The sequence below is a fragment of the Cygnus atratus genome, chromosome 3 (assembly GCF_013377495.2).
Source record: "Cygnus atratus isolate AKBS03 ecotype Queensland, Australia chromosome 3, CAtr_DNAZoo_HiC_assembly, whole genome shotgun sequence".
Classification (NCBI taxonomy): domain Eukaryota; kingdom Metazoa; phylum Chordata; class Aves; order Anseriformes; family Anatidae; genus Cygnus; species Cygnus atratus.
The window spans coordinates 34,363,694-34,381,437 of NC_066364.1; the positions used below are offsets into that span (position 1 = coordinate 34,363,694).

The 17,744-nt window shown below is 46.2% G+C and overlaps 2 protein-coding genes across 2 annotated transcripts in view; one reads left to right on the forward strand and one right to left on the reverse strand.

Moving 5' to 3' along the window:
- Positions 1-2,789: 2,789 nt before the first annotated feature.
- Positions 2,790-6,770, reverse strand: HTR1B (5-hydroxytryptamine receptor 1B). The gene is made up of 2 exons (XM_035543155.1): positions 4,858-6,770; positions 2,790-3,930 (listed from the first exon to the last, which is right to left on the reverse strand). The coding sequence occupies exon 1, from the start codon at positions 6,058-6,060 to the stop codon at positions 4,921-4,923; it is 1,140 nt and encodes a 379-aa protein (XP_035399048.1). The 5' UTR covers positions 6,061-6,770; the 3' UTR covers positions 2,790-3,930; positions 4,858-4,920.
- A 5,741-nt stretch (positions 6,771-12,511) lies between these two features.
- Positions 12,512-17,744, forward strand: part of MEI4 (meiotic double-stranded break formation protein 4) — a 149,036-nt gene continuing 143,803 nt past the window's right edge. The window contains exons 1-2 of the mRNA XM_050709504.1: positions 12,512-12,574; positions 12,847-12,901. Of these exons, the coding sequence (XP_050565461.1) occupies positions 12,512-12,574; positions 12,847-12,901 (118 nt within the window). The remainder of the gene's footprint in view (positions 12,575-12,846; positions 12,902-17,744) is intronic.

Sequence of the window (17,744 nt, forward strand, 5' to 3'; positions counted from 1 at the left end):
TTGCTGGAGAAACCGTTCTTCATCATCCGATACACTTTTAATTTGAATGGGATTTCACCATTTGAATACAGGATTGCCCTTTGCCATGCTGCTCAGCCCTATTTGCGACTGCAAACCACAGTGCTTGTTCACCAATATGACAACCTCTTTCAGGTATTACAACCCTGAAAGAATTCATTTAGACAGATGTGAATGTGCTTCTGACAATATCCACCCCTTTCTGACCAAGTGTGGCCCACAAGGCCATGGCCGGGCTCTGCTCATGGAAGGCAGGTTGGCCTTTTGCAGGCCTGAGGAGAGGAGAGCAGCAAGCTGCTGCTCTACATGGAGCATTACCTCTCATCCCTATTCCACGGAGCTCTGCTGGAGGCTGAAGACCAGCCCTGCTTTCTCAGGTGCTGTGGCAGTGGATATGGCATAGATTTTCGAAGTAGAAGGTCCTTTTGTCCCACGTAGCCTTGGCACAGTAGGCCTTTTCTTACACATGCCGAAATGGTAGAATGGTTTGCCTGCTGCACAGGGATATGAAGGTTCATTATGAGGGATTTCCTCTCTCAATTTCTATATTCTGTGGCTGTGTTTTATTAATAGGAAGAAAAAGAAATGATTCTTAGGAAAAATTGTGAAATACTAGGAAAACAGCACAGCTAGGGGGCTGCAGGCAGCTGATCCCTCAACTGCAGCTACTCTTGAGCAGTCATATGTCTCACAGCGCTTGCAGTCAGCAACACTATCACACACATAACCCTTTACCATTAAATGTGGGAAGCACAGGTCTTGCAAATGTGTGATCAGCTTCAAACCTCAGTGCCTGGCAGATTTTTTTTTTCACTGCAACATCATTTGGCAATGTTTGAATCTAATGCCACAAATAAATACACAAATAAGAGCAAGGCACGATGCTTATGGAATGAAAGACCAAAACAACACAGGCTTAAGAACCTTTGAAGTTCACCTGTAGGATCATGAAGAGGTCCTCGTGCCAAAATAACACAGAGGCAGACTCCTCTGAACCCCACCGAGATAGAAGGATAAAAGGGTTGAAAGGATAGCCACTCCCATTGAGGATTTCAGGTGCTCCATCCTTCCCAAGGCAGAGCCCAGTGGCCAGGCACTGCGAGGAGTGGAGAGGCAAGAGGACAACATCCTCAGATCCCCAGTGCTCCCTAGGAGCTCCAGAGAGAGCCAAAGCTTCACCACTGCTCCCTGAACCCTGACATGTTTTAAAACCTAGCCAGGACACGCTCTGCTAATCCCAGATTAGGGAATAGCTCATACGGGCCACCCTTCCTGTCCTAAAACATGCTAATGAATCCTTTCATCTTGGGATGTTTTTCACATATTTACATTTGCTTGCACCAGGCGATGTTTGCCCTACATTTCTTCCCTCTCACTGTGAACAGCTGCACATCCTCACTCTACCTATCTCTCTGCAGGAATGGTTTTCTGAACTAGATGAGACTGCTCAGCCAGCACGAGGCCTTTAGCCAGAGTATTTCAGCAGGGCTCCAGTTCACTTCCCATCTCTGGCCCCAGGTCATTCAGCAGCTTTCACAACGATGTCTTCCTAGCAGCGAGCATCAGGTTATCTGAAATGTTTGTGCAGAAAGCTCAGAGCCTCAGCATAAATTGGGAAGGAAAATTTCTTGATAAATTAGCTTCACTGCTTCTCAGCAAAATCCTCACATCACAAAAGGGAGCCAGGAGTTTTTGCTGTCTGTTGCTGAAGATAAATGTATGCTCCAACAGCGGGAGGACCGGGGAAGTCCAACCCCTGAACTCCGCACTCTGCAAGTCACGTAACTTTGTAAAACTCTTGAAAAACATAACTGCCTTGCGGAAATGCTGAAAATATTAGTTTTAGGGTCTGATTTGCCAATTCTTAGACACACAAGAAGCCTCTTGATTTCACTGAAAATTTGGGGTAAACAAAAGTAATTCTATTATTACAGCCTTGGAAAACGACTAATTAGAGAATAGGTTGAGAATTGTTGAATGCTGTCCTTCTTGCTCTCTTCACCCCATGTATGCAAATCGATAAATAAATTTAAAAGCAACTTAAGCACCTCAATAAATTAAGCTGCTGTTTTAGAAGATTCCTCTAATTAGATTTATCTTTAATAATATGAGGGTACTTTCTAGAAGCCTAGCATGGTATTTCTCTTTTATAGAGGTATGCAATTTTGAGGCAAGTCTTCTGTATTTCTTCAAATTACTAGAAATGTTTATTTTCCACTGCTTGAATTTATGTCTTGCAAGTGTCTTTCCTGCCCATGAACTCTTCTCCCTCTTTACAGTTAATGGGAGTTGCAGAGGCACAGAGGCTCAGGTTCTTTTTTACTTTTCAATTAGGTAGATAAATCCTTATTACTTAAATGACTCTCTGAAGAATAATAGGTAGATAAATCATGTAAGGTTTTTGCAATCTTTATAACAGCCCCCATCTGGAATGTCTATTTCTGACATATACAGTTTTAAGAGAACGTCAAGTACAGTATCCACCAAGTACCAAAAAAGTTTTGTTTCCTTTAATGGATTAAGAAAAATATTTGTCAAGAAAAAAAATAAATTAATCTTGGATTATATAAAAATAATAAGTTTTCTCTAACAGCACTGGTTAGGAAAGTTGCCTATTAAAAATCTGACCACTGATCGAAGCTTGCAATTTCAGCCTTCATCAGTTGCTTTCTTGAGTGACTCATCAAATCAGTTACCTAAAAAGTCAATATTGAGAAACCAGGTAAACCAATAAATACTCCTTTCAGTCACACACTTGCTACCAAACACTCTTGAGAACACAGTAAAGCGTTTTATTGTTTATACTCATTTTCATTTACACATAGTAGGAACAATCAATGCAGTTCTATCACAGCAGGTGGACCATATCCTGAAACTCTAACTTTGACTGCTGAATGTACGTAGACCTTTCTTAAGGTCTGATCAGATCAAAAAAAAAAAAAGGAAAAAAAAAGTTGGGGGAAATAGGGAGGAGAGTAATTTCAATAACATTATTTTATTAATGATTCATGGGTATTTATTTTGCAGGTGATACAGCTCTTCTGAAAGAGCAAACTGCTTCACTTCTTACAAAATAGACAATAATGTAATTACTTAGAGAGTTCTAAATTTTGCAGTGGTTCATGCGGTAAGGGTGTGCAACTGACACAAAATGGAAAACATGGTTACAACAGCAAACTGCTACTTCTATTCCCAGCTGGTTTATGGAAAAGGTCATTGGACTTCTTGTTTTCTGCTCTCAAGTCATGGAGTAGAAGCAAGAAGTATTCACATTATGAAGGCAACGATGAGGACAGGCTATAGATATGCAGTGCAGTTGAACAGGTCTACAACTCGTTTCTACAGTACTTGCATTTGCTATTGTTTGGAAATACAAATATAACTTTTGCACACTGCCACTTCTCACACATGTTCAGCTGAAGGAGTCATTTACAGAGTTTACTGTGATGCTCCTAATTTCTTTTAACCTCCGCCTTTCCTTCTTCTGTGGCTCATGGTGAGTGAGCAACTCTTTCCACTGAAAGAAAGAAATTACAGGTGTGCAGAAGTACAACTATGCTACCGACACAGACAGAGACAACTGTGCTCTGGTGCACACCCCTACAACCGGCTGGAGAACAAATTAAGAAGTTAAGCCTGCAAAATAAATTGAGTTTACTCTCAAACTTTTTCTTCAGTCCAGATGAATTATAGACCTTGATTCGAGGCTGCCCTTTTTTTTTTTTCTTTTTTTTTTTTTTTGCAACAGATCTGCATGTCTATTGGAACAGCATCTCTGCCAGAGTCATTACACTGAAATGCAGAGCTGAGCAGTTTGGTGGCAGTATGTATTGACGTTTTTGCAGCATCATGAGTCTGGCAACTGGCTTGGGGAAGTTTCAAGCAGTGGGTCTTTACAATAGCAACTTGATTCTGCAGACAAAAAGCAAAAGATTGGCAGAATTATTAAAGTATCACAATAAAGGCGAGCATGTCTTCTGCAGACCGTGGCACCGGGTAGACCTATTAGCTGGCAGCCACTTTTGTCAGAGGCGCAGAAAGGCACGGTTTTTCAGCGAGTGAGGAGGAACGTGAAGGTGTGGAGCCTTTCCCGGTGGCTGGAGGGCAGCTTTCTTCTAAGGATCTCTGCTGCCAGCTCAGGCCGGGACTCCGACTCCGTTCCCAGCACAAGTCGGAGCCGTAAGGAGGCCAGAAAGTAGGCTGAACTTTGCAAGCAGCTTTAATCTAGGGCCTACCCTACCTTCCTCCCTTTCCTAATAATAAATAAATAAATAAGGAAACCGACGCCGGCAGCGGGGCTGCACCCGGCTGCTGCTCCTGGGGGGTCGGGAGGCGGCGGCGGGGCGCAGCGGCAGCCGGGCACGAGTGTGCCCTTCGGCGTGCGCTAATTAGCCTAAGCCGGGCATTAGCATACGAAATGGCGGCACGGGGGTTTAATGAAGGGGGGAAGAGCCGATTGCCGAGAGTCACCCCCCGGCAGCCGTGCGACACGCGCACGCACACACACGCACAAGCACACGCACGAACACACGCGCGCACACTCGCATGCACGGGCACACACAAGAACACACAAGCACACGTGCACACGCACAAGCACACGCGCACATACATGCAAGCGCACACGCATGCACACACGCACCCATACACACCCTCACACGCTCACTCTCACACACACACACGCACTCTCTTACCTCGGGGCTCGCCCCCACCCGGGCGGGCACAGAGCAACCCGGCCCTGCCGGGACCGCGCCTCTCTCCGCCGTTCCCGATCCCCCCCCCTCTCCCTTTCGCCCCTTCCCACCCCGAGCACCGCCGCTGGGGGGGCCGGGGGACACCCACCTGTGGCGTCGGGCACGGGCGTGCATGGGGGCAGCCCCGGCGAACACATCGCATTCAACATTTTCAGCTTGTGCATCGGAAACGTATGAGTTTGTGGAAAGCTTGTTTGAAGTCTTCGTTCGACATCGTATAGATGATGGGATTGATGAGGGAGTTGAGATATCCGAGCCACGTGAAAAAGTCAAAGATGGCCATGTGGAACCAGCAAGCGTCCTTGCAAATAGGCAACACCAGGCTGATGATGAAAAAGGGCAGCCAACAGACAATGAAGGCTCCTAAAATAATCCCTAAAGTCTTTGTAGCTTTCCGCTCTCTAGCGGCCGTGAGTTTCTTCTTCTCCAGCAGGGCATCCGAGACCTTCACCTTCACCTGGTTCATGTACACGGGCGAGCCCGTTTCGCTGGACCCCTCGGGGGCCTTGGAGTTTATGGACGTGACGGAGGAGGACGACCCCGGGGAGTCTGTGATCAGCTGAGCCCGAGTTAGTCTTTTACCCGCTTTCTTTGGCGTCTGCTTCAAAATTCTCGATCTGGCTTCCACGTAGATCCTCCCGTAGAGGGCTATCAGCAGCAAAGTGGGGAAGTAGAAGGCTCCCACCGTGGAGTACACGGTGTAGAGGACGTGGTCCGTGTTCACCACACAGTGAGAGACTTCCTCGGCCTTCGCCTGCCGCCAAAACAAGGGGGGCATGGAGATGCAGATGGAGAAGACCCACACCAGGGCGATCATGCCTGCTGCCCGCTTGGGAGTCCTTTTCGTGGAGTACTCGACGGCGTCGGTGATTGCCCAGTAGCGGTCCAGGGCGATGACACAGAGGTGCAGGATGGACGCCGTGCAACAGGTGATGTCCGAGGATAGCCAGATATCGCAGACGATCTGGCCCAGCGTCCACCTGCCGGTCACAGTGTACACGGTGCTGATGGGCATGACGAGGATGGAGACGAGGAGGTCGGTGACGGCCAGCGAGGCGATGAGATAGTTGGCCGGCGTGTGGAGTTTCCTCGTCTGGTAGACCGTGGCGATGACAAAGGCGTTGGAGAGCACCGTGGCCAGGGTGACGAGCGCCAGGACGACGGCGAGTATGATCTTCCCGGAGAGGGGGGTGGCATCTTGGTAGATCTCTTCCTCGGCGCTGCAGTTTCGCCCGTGGTAAGAGTCGTTGGCGGGGAGCAGCGGCGCCCGGCAGGGGCTCGCCGGCTCCATCCCTCCGCGGCCGCCGCCCCCGCAGACGGCGGAGCTCGGCACGGCACGGCACGGCGGGGCTCTACCCCGGCAGGACCCCGTGGGCGCCGGGGGAGGGCTGCAGCATCCCCGCTCCGGCACCACCTCCCCGCCCGCCCTTCCGGGAGCGCGGAGCTGCCTCACTCCCCGCGGACCGGGGAGCGGGGGGCAGCGGGGGCCGGCTGAGCCCGCTGTCCCCGCCGCCTCATCGCCCCGCCGCCTGCCCGCCGAGCCCCGGGCATGGGGCTCCGGCCGCCCCTAGGCGTAGCCCCGCCGCCCTCCGCCCCGCTCCGCGTCTCGACGGCCGCAGCGGCAGCGGGGCCGCCGCATGCCCGCGGGCGGCGGCTGCGGCCCCCCCCGGGCTCCGGGCGCGACGGCTGCGAGGGCAGCGGAGCCGCCCCCCCGGGCCCGGCCTTTACGCGCGGCCCGCGGCGGCCAGCGGGTAGCAGCGGCAGCCGCGGGTGCGGGAGGAGCGGGAAGAGGAGGAGGAGGAGGAAGAGGAGGGTCCGCGGGAGGCACGGGGGGAGACCACCTCCCATGGCGCCCCGCCGCAGGCCATGCTGTCGGGGCACCGGCCCGGCCGGTGTGAGGGAGCGCCGAGCGGCCGCCGCCCTTTATATAGCCCGCGGCGCGGCGCCGCTCCGCCGGCACCGAGCAACCGGTGCGGCTCCGGGCGGGCTGCCCGCCTGCCCGTGGAGGAGGAGCTGCCGCCTCCCAGCGCCCTCCCTCCCGCCCCCCATCCACTGCCCGACGGGGGGGTCCGGCCCGCCCCGGCCCCTCGTACCGTCCCGGTCCCACCCGGTTCCCCCGTCTCTGCCTTTGCAGGCGTCGGGAAGGGGATGGGGATGGCGAGCGGCACCCCTCCGCGGCCCCCCTCCGCAGCCCGGTGGGGCTGGGGAGATGCTCGGCTCCCAACGGATGCCTCCGGTCCCTGCCGGAGCGTGGCGAAGGGCAGCCCGGAGGGTCCCGGGGCTGCCGGGGCCAGGCGTCCCGCCGGGGCACAGCGCCTGCTTTGCGCTTAAGCCTCGCAGCAATTCAGCGCCTCCCGGGCTGGAGCTTTGGTGCCCTTCTCTTTATTTCACTTCTTTGTAACGTGCTTGGGAACGCACACCCGTGAGCGAACCGCCTCGAAGTGCCCTGCAGGATCCCGGAGTGCTCGGGAAAGGGGCTGTGGCGACAGGGGGTGCACGGGGATCGCGTGTGTCCGTGTCCCCGAGTCCCTGCCGGCGTCTCTTGTCTGCGGCCGCCAGAAAGTTTGGCACGCTAAAGGAGAGGCGAGCCGGCTTTTTGCTGGGTCAGTGTACTTCCAAGCTCAGTGAAATGTCTGCTCCAGCCCTCTAGTGAATCTCCCAAAGCCACGACAAAACGTCTAAAAGAGAGGCAAGGGTCTGAGCCTGAAGGCATGTCTGTGCACACCTGCACACACCGCTGCTCGCCCAAGCTCCCTGTAAACTCGCAGCGCTCCTGCCTGGCTGGTTTGCCGTGTGGCAGCAAGGCAGCCTGTCTGCGTCCCCTGTCTGTCCTGGGCACCATGTCTGTCCTCAGCACCGCGCAGGGCTAGCTGGCTAGACACCACGTTGGGTGTCTAGGTGACACTGCCTGGGATGTTGAGTTTATGTGCCGGGTGAGAAACCTCATTGCCCTGTTGGAAATCCTTAAGGAAGACAGACCTGAGAAGATGCATGTCAAGGACAGATGGCAAGAAGAGGCTGGAGAGGATGGGCTGGGGTGCAGAGGAGTGAGGAAGGTCCAGGAAAAGAAGCACAAAACTGAGGGAGAGCCAGGGCTGCACGGCAGTGTGGGAAACCCAGAGCCCTCAGGGACGATCCTTCCCCTCCCCATCACAGCGCTGGGCAAAATGCCCTGATCTGGGGATGTGTGCAGCACCCACGTGTCCCCTGAGATCAAAAGGCAGGGACACAAGCTTGACATTTTGCAAAATCTGTCCCAGATCTGCTCTTTTAAGAGCTCTCTCTCAGGCGGGGAGGGCATTGCCTTGGATTAATCAGTGTGGTAGTTGAGGTTTGCCTATGTTCACCAAACTGTCAGGAAGGTAAAGTACCAACAAGCCTTTCTGTTTTCCAAGGAGGGCTTGGGATACGGTTTGGTCTGTTTCCATGTTTTTATTTTGTGGTGCCTCCTTGTGCTCAATGGAGCCTGGTAATTGGTTGGAGCCTCTAGGCTTTACCACGTTACAAATAATAATACGGAGCTATCTACATTCTTCCGGTCTCTTCGGTGGGCAGAGATTTTATAATCCTAGTTTCTAATACACTTTGGTGTTCCTTCCACTTTTGCTCGGCATTTCTGGCTGAATTTAGTTGTGCTTAAGTTGGCAGCTGCCCTCTAGCCTCCATAGCTCAATATGTTTCCCAAAAAGGGCTACATATGTGAGCCTGATTTAAATGTAAAACACCAGTAATAACAAGACCAAAACCTAGCCCCGTCATTCAGTTTTGGAACTGCTTTCCACTTGCAGGAAGGCTCTTCTGATAAAATTACATAGTCTCCAAGAGTAATCTTCTAACCCTGGTCACTGCCTTCAGCCAAGTCATATAATGCAAATACTGTGTGAACAGGTGATGAGTTCTGCCCACCCTTTTAAAGTTGCCATTCACCATTGCTATAAAATGTTTGTGTTCCTCTGAGCACTGCTTTTGCTGTTCTTCTTCATTAATTCTGGGTTATTTTCTATCGGTAATCATCGTTCATTGCTTCCCTCTTCGTCTTGGCAGGAAGATGCTTTTCTTCTCCTTCCTTGTTTGCTTTCTTCAGCAGTGTTGCCTTGTTTTTCACTCAGTTATGGAGTACTACTGCCAGCGGCCAGGAGCGTGCTCATCCAGGCTGTCCCAGGTCTAGCTCTGGTGACTTCAGCTGACTTCCCATGGGGATCAGCTGGCCCCCTAGCAGGCTCAGAAGTCATTCCCTATCCTTTCCCCTGGGGCTTCAGTTTGGGGTTTGGAATAGTTGCAGCTACAACGTAAAGCCAGCTTCCTAACAGTGCTCCATGTCGTGGAACCGGTGCTGTGTAGGTGGGTGGTGAGGACGTGTCCCCACCCAGGCACTGGAGCTCCTGTTCTTTAGGCAGTGCATGGTGGTTCCCAGAATTTGTGTCGGAGCAGGAGGTGCTCAGCTTTTCAGAAGTTACCCTTCCTCTCTGCCCATCCAGGCTGCCCACAGCCCCATGCCACGGCTGGGCTCCCACACGGCACGGCTTGATGGAAGCAGGAGCCAGCTGGATCGTCAATATAAAGTACTGGAGTCTTGGAGCACCAGTCAGAAACATATTGTGAATCATATGTATTATCACATGAATGATCGTATCTCACTGCCGTGCTGCCACTGCAAAGCTTGCATTTCAAAGCTGAAGCCATGCCCGTTGTTTACCTTCCCCTCTCCTAACTGGATCTGAAAAGATGCTTATGGGAAGAGATTCTATTTCCTGAAGCTTTTGGCTTCTGTGCAGAAGCAGGCATAAAATTAATTTCTTTCTGCTGGTGTACAACTGTTAATACTTCTTATATCCAGGTTTTCATGTACTAAAATACCAAAGTACAGAAATTGCAATGAAAACCAGGCATGTTACTTGTTTATTGCATCACAAACCACCCGTGAATAATTACTGATATGGCATAAATATCATCGATGACTTATAAATAAATTAGAGAGAGGGAGGGCAGACACGCAGAAAGAAACCCACGTATCAGGAATGGAAAGCTTTCATCCTACAGCCAGATCTGGGCTGACCACAGACAATTTTGTGTCAGTTTGGCTTCTGGATCTTTTAGGTATATTTGAACACAGGATTAAGTGTGCAATATAAACTTCACCTCTGCCCTTGCCTCAGGTGGCAAGTTGTGTGCAGTGCCATCTGTAGCCTCCTGCACTGTGATGAGATTCATCCTCATATTTTAAATAATGAAATTCGGAGTCCTTCTGTTAGCAAAGATAACCTTCACTATGTAAATCAACGCAGTGCTATTTTGTTGAGTTTGCCAACAGACAAATAACGCTAATATATGTTATGTGAAGTTTCTCAATGTTAACTCTGAAATATAGCTGAAGCCATTTAAATGCCAACACTTTTAAGTCACTAGTCAAAATAAAAACACCCAGCTTGAGTTACTGAAATTTAATTATAAGGAACAGCTGGGGCTGGTTTAGATTTTGACTCTAAGGACCCAGAAAAAGAAAAAAGCACATGGGCTCCGTAGGCACACATATATACACACACTTTCTCATCCCAAGGGAATGAAGCCAGAGTGAGTTATCTCCTTATTCTTCATACTGGTCAGGTACAGGTGCTGAAAAATGCACTCAAATACCCTGCAAGGAGTATTCAATTACTCTTTAAGTAGACAAGTGGGGTCAAACAAAAAGAAACTCCAGTTCCCCCTTACACCATCTCTATATTTCATCTCCAGACACGGTTTCCACCCTGACAAACTTCATTTCATGGAGGAAGTAGTAGAGCTTGGCAGCTGTTCCTCATTCAGTTATGGGTTTTGCTTGTTAATGATGTTCTTGGAGATGCTCCATAGGAAACTGCTTCAATCCTGCCCCATCTCGTCTCCTTCCACGCTGCCCATTATTCTCCTGCTTTGCTACAGAGCAGAAGAAAAGACTGGTTGTGTGAAAAGGGCTGTTGCCACCTCGTTATTGTGGTTTCCATCTGAGGTTGCTGGAGTCTCTAATTTGCAGGGAGATCAGTGCAAATGCCTGTTTTGCAGCAAGAGGGTCTGGCTGAACAACCATCCCTATGGTTCAGGAAGTCTTTCGTTGTACACCTGAAGGACTTTAAACCCACCAGGATCTGTTTGCGATGAAATTCATGCAGATCTGCTGGGGAATGAGCCATAGGAAATAGTCATGACACTACAACAAAAAGGCACAGCTGCCTACCAAGGCTGAAAGTGGATGGCATAATATTTAACTCCAGTCTGTCATGTAAGGAAAAAAAAAAGAAAAAGAAAAAGAAAAAGAGCATCTGTTCAGCATGAAGGGAAAGGACCCTTCATTTAGACTCTGTAGGGATTCAAATGAAAAAAGTCTTATGTTGTATGCTCAGACCTGGCAGAAGATAAATCCTCCACTTTCAGGTATGGATACGGATTGGGTTTAAAGCTTTGGCCCGCTTCAGTATGTTCAGATCTTTCTTTCTGCAATAGAGGGTGAAATCTGTAAGGTTTCCTTTCAGGATCCATGGTTGATTTCAGATGGTTCCCAAATACCAAGTTTTCAGAAATGAAATATTGAATTCTGTGTTTAAAAAAAATAAAAAAATAAAAAAAATCTGCACACATTTTAAAGCAACAAGCTACTAATGCAGAAAGCTTAAAGAAAACTTGTGCAATGAAGTGAATCACAGTGAAGAAGTAAAATTACTGAAAATTAGGAATCAGAACTTTTCTATGTGAAATAAACATGTCAACACTGACTTAAGGGGAACTACAAATATTTATTCCTAATAGAAATCTGGTTCTTCTGCACGGTTAACTAATATTTATCTACGAAAGAACATAACATGTGCTAAGCCCACTGCCACTACATGTAAGCATGCTCTAGTCTTCTTTGTTCCCGGAGGTAATCAGAAACAAGGGGCTTTCACTGATATGCAGATATGGGCTGCTAATTTAATAAAATTCATTATCCATTAATCTGAGCCCTTTTAGAATGTCAGTGCTGTTTACTAGTTGGTGTTTTCTTCTGCAATATGAGACTCAGTTGCAACATTTAGTTGACTATTGTGCTTCACCAGAGGCTTAGAGAGAGGGTCTTACAACATGACAAAATTCAGAGAAGGAAGAAATTCTGAAGGCCACAAAATATTGTAGGCCTGGTTTCATCAGCAGAATTTGGCAGCAGGACTAAAGCAGTAGCAAATGGCTATGGCACTATCTGTATGCCAGAGCTTGACAAGGTCAGGAGGTCCTTTGAGGGAATCAGGGTACGCGCTCTTACTCTCAGAAGCACTTTGCAAGGTAGCGCACAGCTGAAGGTCTCATTCTGATGACAAGTGAGAGTTTCTGCAAATCTATGAGGTCCAACATAATCTGGTCTTGGTGTGAAGCTGTTATGAAACTTTAGGTCTGGATGCTGTACTGTGTGCAATTCACTCTATCAGAGAATAATCCAGCCAGCAAAGGGCATAGTCTGTGCATCTCTGTCTTTGAGGGAGAGAACAAAGACTCTGAGATGCAAAAGCCTCAGAAGAGATAGATAAAATTGTGTCACTCAGGCTTCTCTTGCCCAGAGAAGCTGTGGATGCCTCATCCCTTGAAGTGCTTGAAGCCAGGTCGGATGGGCCTTTGAGCAACCTGGTCTAGTGGGAGGTGTCCCTGCCCATGGCAGGGGGGTTGGAACTGGGTGTTCTTTAAGGTCCCTTCCAACACAAACCATTCTGTGACTCTATGATTCTGCCAAATTCAAGACAATGGTACTTGCCACTGACTGGAAGCAGATCTGTGTCTCGCCTGATCTTGAGAAAAGTAACCAGGTAAAACTGCAGATCCAGACCAGCAGCCTGTATCAGCCTCACCCCGGTGATTTAATGAAGCTGCTGTACTGAATGCCATCTGTGTACGTGGCCTGTTATTTTCCAATCTTTTCATTATCCAGATTGTTTAACTAACAGCTGTCATAGATGTCTGTAAAACTGTGTTTCTTTATGTCTAGTAGATTTGTGTGTTTACTGGGGAAGGGAATGCTTAACTGTAAAATATCGATGGGATCTCTGTTTAGAACAGTATGTTTTATTTTTCTTTACAGGAAGAAGTCAATGTTAAAGGATTGAGGTCTCAGGTCAAAACATACCCAGATAAAGGTTTGCACTGGTCTCAAAAATATCTTGCTTCTGAGTGCAGCCTTTAAAATGTTAAAGGATTTTAAAAACTTGAAACCTGGTCTTGTCCTCCTTTGCAAGTTTGTTTCCATGACTATGGAAGCAGAATCAGACAACTTTATTTTTTAGTTTTTATATTTCAGTTGGGAATTTCATGGGTTTATCTTTCCTTCCTTGGGAAAATCTTGTTACTTACCTTACATAGACAAAGCTACAAAACACAGCTCTTTTCTGTCTGGTTATTTGTCATATGTCTGTTTTTTGTCTGTCTGCTTCTTTCTTTCTTTTTAATGAACATTAATTCTATGCAACTAATGGCATTAAAGATTTAGATGTTTCTGTAAGTAGCTGGAATTAGGAAGTTATGCTACTCATGATTCAGGACAAATTAACAGAAATATAAATCATCACACTTTAAGAAAAAAACTCACCTACTACCTAAAAAGAGCTTGGGAAGAAACGTTCTCTCTGTACACATTTTTCCATCATGGTTCACTATTCACTAAAGGTGCACTGAGTATATGGTTCACCTCTTTAAGAGCAGGACAAGGCTTCCAAGGCCAGTCTTCTTCTTACTCAGCACAAGAAAAATACACATTTATCAAAAAAAATTAAATAAATAAAAAAATAAAGCAACCTGGATCTCCCTTTGGGCTTCTCTCTCTTGGCGTTTTGATCACCCTTGAACATTCTCTGGACTTGGACACTAAATCTTGGGGGATTTCTACACTCCAAAACCCCAAGCCCTGTGTAAGGTGCTGGTAAAACCTAGGGTGAAGTTATCTCATTGGCCAAGCTGCCTCTCTTTAGGCTGAGCTAAAGAGCTTCAGCAGCTGGTTCCCTACCATGTTAAATTTCAGCTACTTTTTTTTTCTAGCCTCAGAAACCACATTATACCTGCGTAAACACTACCATTTCCATTGCCTGCCGTTGTGACCATGACCCCACTCTTCTCTTCATCCCTTCTTTGTGCATCCTTTCCCCTATCTCACACCTGCACTAACAAGCAAATTTCTTTTTACTAAAGACTTTCAGAGTCTTTAGTGGTTTATCCCTTTCTCATCACATATTCAGGTCAGTTACTACCTCCCACTAGCTTCTGATGCTGTCCCCTCCCAGAATCTTGATTTCAATCAGATGTCTTCATGCCTTCCCAGGCTTGAGAAGCTTCCCGTAGCAGGCACAGATACACTCATTATCTTACCTAACAGTTTTGTTTTACTGTGGTGCCTACGGACCACACTCAACATGAGTCAGGTTGTTGTTTAAACTAGGACTACTACCTGTTATTCTTACTGGTAGTATTGTGTTTGCTTATGTTCCACCATCTGTGTGCCTCTCTATCTCTGACTGCAGTTCGTAAGACCAGGCACTACTTCTGTGCTCTGTGTTTGCAGTGCCTTGAAAATAGATTTAAGTGTCCTGATCCTGGATTTCGAGTGGCCTGCTATAAACTGCTTTTATATCAATAGTTGCTACTTAACAGCATTTTTCCAGTGAAGACAAGCTGAGGGAGTTCAGCCTGGAGAAGAGAAGGCTTTGGGGAGACCTTATAGCAGCTTTCAGTACCTAAAGGGGGCCTACAGGAAAGCTGGAGAGGGACTCTTTGTCAGGGAGTATAGAGACAGGGCAAGGGGGAATGGCTTTAAACTAAAAGAGGGTAGATTTAGGTTAGATATCAGAAGAAATTCTTTACTCAGAGGGTGGAGGGGCACTGGCACAAATTGCCCAAAGAAGCTGTGGATGTCACCTCCCTGGAAGTGTTCAAGACTAGGTTGGATGGGGCTTTGGGCAACCAGATTTAGTGGAATATTTCCCTACTGTGGCAGGGGGGTTGGAATTACATGGTCTTTAAGGTCCCTTCCAACCCAAACCATTCTGTGATTCTATGATTCCTTTTCTGCTCTTTTATATCTGTACAGTTCAGAAATCACTTTTTCAGTGATCCAAGGCTGATACAAGGCATACCCTTAGCAATGCATGACTGATCTACATCAGATGGCATGGTCAGTGCATCAGTGAGTTCAAAATAAGATCAACCAGAACCTACAAATTTCTCTTTTTCTTTTTAAGAAAAACTGGAATGATTTGCTATTTAGAAAAGGTAATAAGAAATGTCCCTTATCACTCTTATGTAACTATTCAGAAATAAAAGAAAGTAGGAGAACAGACTATTAACATGCAGTGTGCACCAGTTCAATATTCACTATCGCTTCTATGGCAGCTCTGAATTCTGAGCTGTAGAGATAAAAGGGGGAAAAAATACTGGAAAAAATATTCCCAAAGGCCAGGGTTTGTGAAGCAAAGAGAGTGATTGCCCTTCCCATTCTGCAAGATCTGTCCAGAGAGATCAAATTCTCCAAAGTGTCCCCAACTGAGAATTTCTCACTTACCTTTTGATTATAAGAATTGCTGGTTTCATGTTAAGTAATTCTGCCTAACCTCTGCCTAAAGTGTATAAACTTACAATAAAACTTCAGGCACCTGGGCAGGACAGACAGGATCTCTATTCTCAGCAGCCTTCCTGGTCTTTTTCTCTCTCCTTCAGCTGTAGTGCAAATATTGGCATTTATCCTAGGAAAGCTGTTTCATTAGGGGTATGTTCCTTGCCTCGGCGAGGCAGGCTCTCTTACTGGCTTAGTACTGTATGCAATATCAGTTGTTAATTCACTCTTTTCTTCCACCGTGCTGGTTGGTTAATGGCCTTCAGACCAGTGATGGCAAACCTGGTGATGTGGGGTGCTTTTCTACTTGCTTCAATATAAACCTGATGAGATCTCAGCAGTGTTCATTTCCTACATCAGGGACAGTTTGTAGCTTCCTACAAAAAGAGATTTTAGTTTCACATTCTCGAGGAGACCAGTTAGATTTTAGTAATTCCCATTAAAAAAAAAAAAAAGAGTTTTGATAGTACTGTTCAGTCTTTGCCATCATTTTGATTGCCATTAAGTACACAAAGTTTCCTGAGACATCATCCTCAAAGGAGAAATGCAATGGGTCAGTCAGATGTTGGCAGCCTAATATTACCTGACTGAAACAGCATAAGGAGAGATATTCCTGGGAACTGATGGTCAGGTGCATTCTCTCTGTTAGATTTGTTACATGAAAATTGTTAAAGCATGTGTCTCCAGGAAGTTTAGATATCCTTCTTTCCTTCCTTAAGCTTGTTATGGAGATTTTAGGCATACTTTAAAATGATCTGTTGTTTTCTTCATACTTCATTCCTTCTTCTGGACACAATACTACTTTCAGTTACAAAAGTCAGACTGCTGCTTTTGACTTTCATTTATATATCAGCAGTTTCCATTGAATCACCTATCATCAAATTTACCAAAGACACAAAACCAGTGAAATGAAAAAACAAATTACTTGGATATGTAATCATGGTCACGTTTAATGTGACCTTGAAAAGGGAGGACTGGATGAAATGGTCCTAGGGTGCTTTTGGTGAAGTTTCAACATTTTGATATATTTCAAGCTAAAGGGCACAATTTTAATCTCTCTAATTTAAAAATGCTAAGAGCACTTAGTGGGCACAGCCAGATGTGAAGAAAGCACTAGATGAATTTGAGGATATTTATTCAAGTATTTGAGATAATTTAAGTCTTTGCATCTTGACAATAGTAGATTATGCAAGCAGTAGCCTCACTAAATTATACAATATTCAGATAGAGGTGATTTGCAAATGGATGTATCTCGACAGGAATGTGAAAGGAAAATGAACAGCAAATGATCTGAGAGACCAAAAAAACAATTGTGAAAAAATAAGGACCAAACCCTGCTATCATTTAAGCAATATAACTATGTACATTTGCAGTTAAATCCCACCTACATTACTTACACACTGGGTAGAATTTTTTTAATATTTGAAACTTGTTAAAGAATTTGAGCATCTACCTATTGCAAACAGAAAAAAAAAAAAAAAAGATAATGGCAATATCATAACAGAAACTTTTTAGGCTGGAGTCAAATCAAACTTGGACCAACATAGGATGAGATTGTTAGGAATTGATACAATAACTGAAAAGGAAAAATAACAACAGTAACAAAAACTGACAGTCATGCATAACAAGGCCATTGGAAATTATGCTTGAAAAGATTTGCATAGAGACCATGGCCTTGATCTAGACATCTAACGTTTATCCATAACCATAATTCATATTCAGAAGAAATAAAATGGTTAGTTACTCTTATGATACCACCCTTCCCTATTTATCCACAGTCAAAAATGAGAAAGTAAGGGACTGCTGTGGACGTAAGTTCCTTCACTCTGATAATACAAAGGTCACCATAGTTAAATGTTGTCATGACTACATAGCAGAAATTAAAGCATAGGTAAAAATTATTCTTCAAGGAGAGAATCCTTCTTTTGATTTTGAAAAAATCAGAGATCAATGCAGATGATATTAATAAAGTAAGCATTATATGTAATTTGTTGAGTAGTGAACAGAGTGGCAGAGTTCTGGGAAAGGCAACATAGTGCTACTGTAGGGGGATGGAATAACAGTATGGTAGACTACACGCGTCTAGAACCAGTTCTAAGAAACAGAATCTGTCTATATACAGAAGCAATGTAAAAGTTGAGGAAATACATCTACCTGTCTGAAGCTGTTGAAGACAAGTAATAGATTTTTAAAAACACAAGGAGTATTATGGTTTTATTCAATAACTACAGGCCACAAAATTCACCAGCCCTACCCTGACTCAAAAGTTGGTGACTAGAGTGAGAATCAGACCATAGAGGAGGAAGACAGGCAATATATTTTATCAGCCCAGCTGAGACAGCTGGGAGAAAAGCAGACAGGTTCTAAGGGACACAAGAGAG

Bases quoted from the DNA above. Each gene is read 5' to 3' on its own strand.
- HTR1B (XM_035543155.1), bottom strand. From the start codon at position 6,060: ATGGAGCCGGCGAGCCCCTGCCGGGCGCCGCTGCTCCCCGCCAACGAC.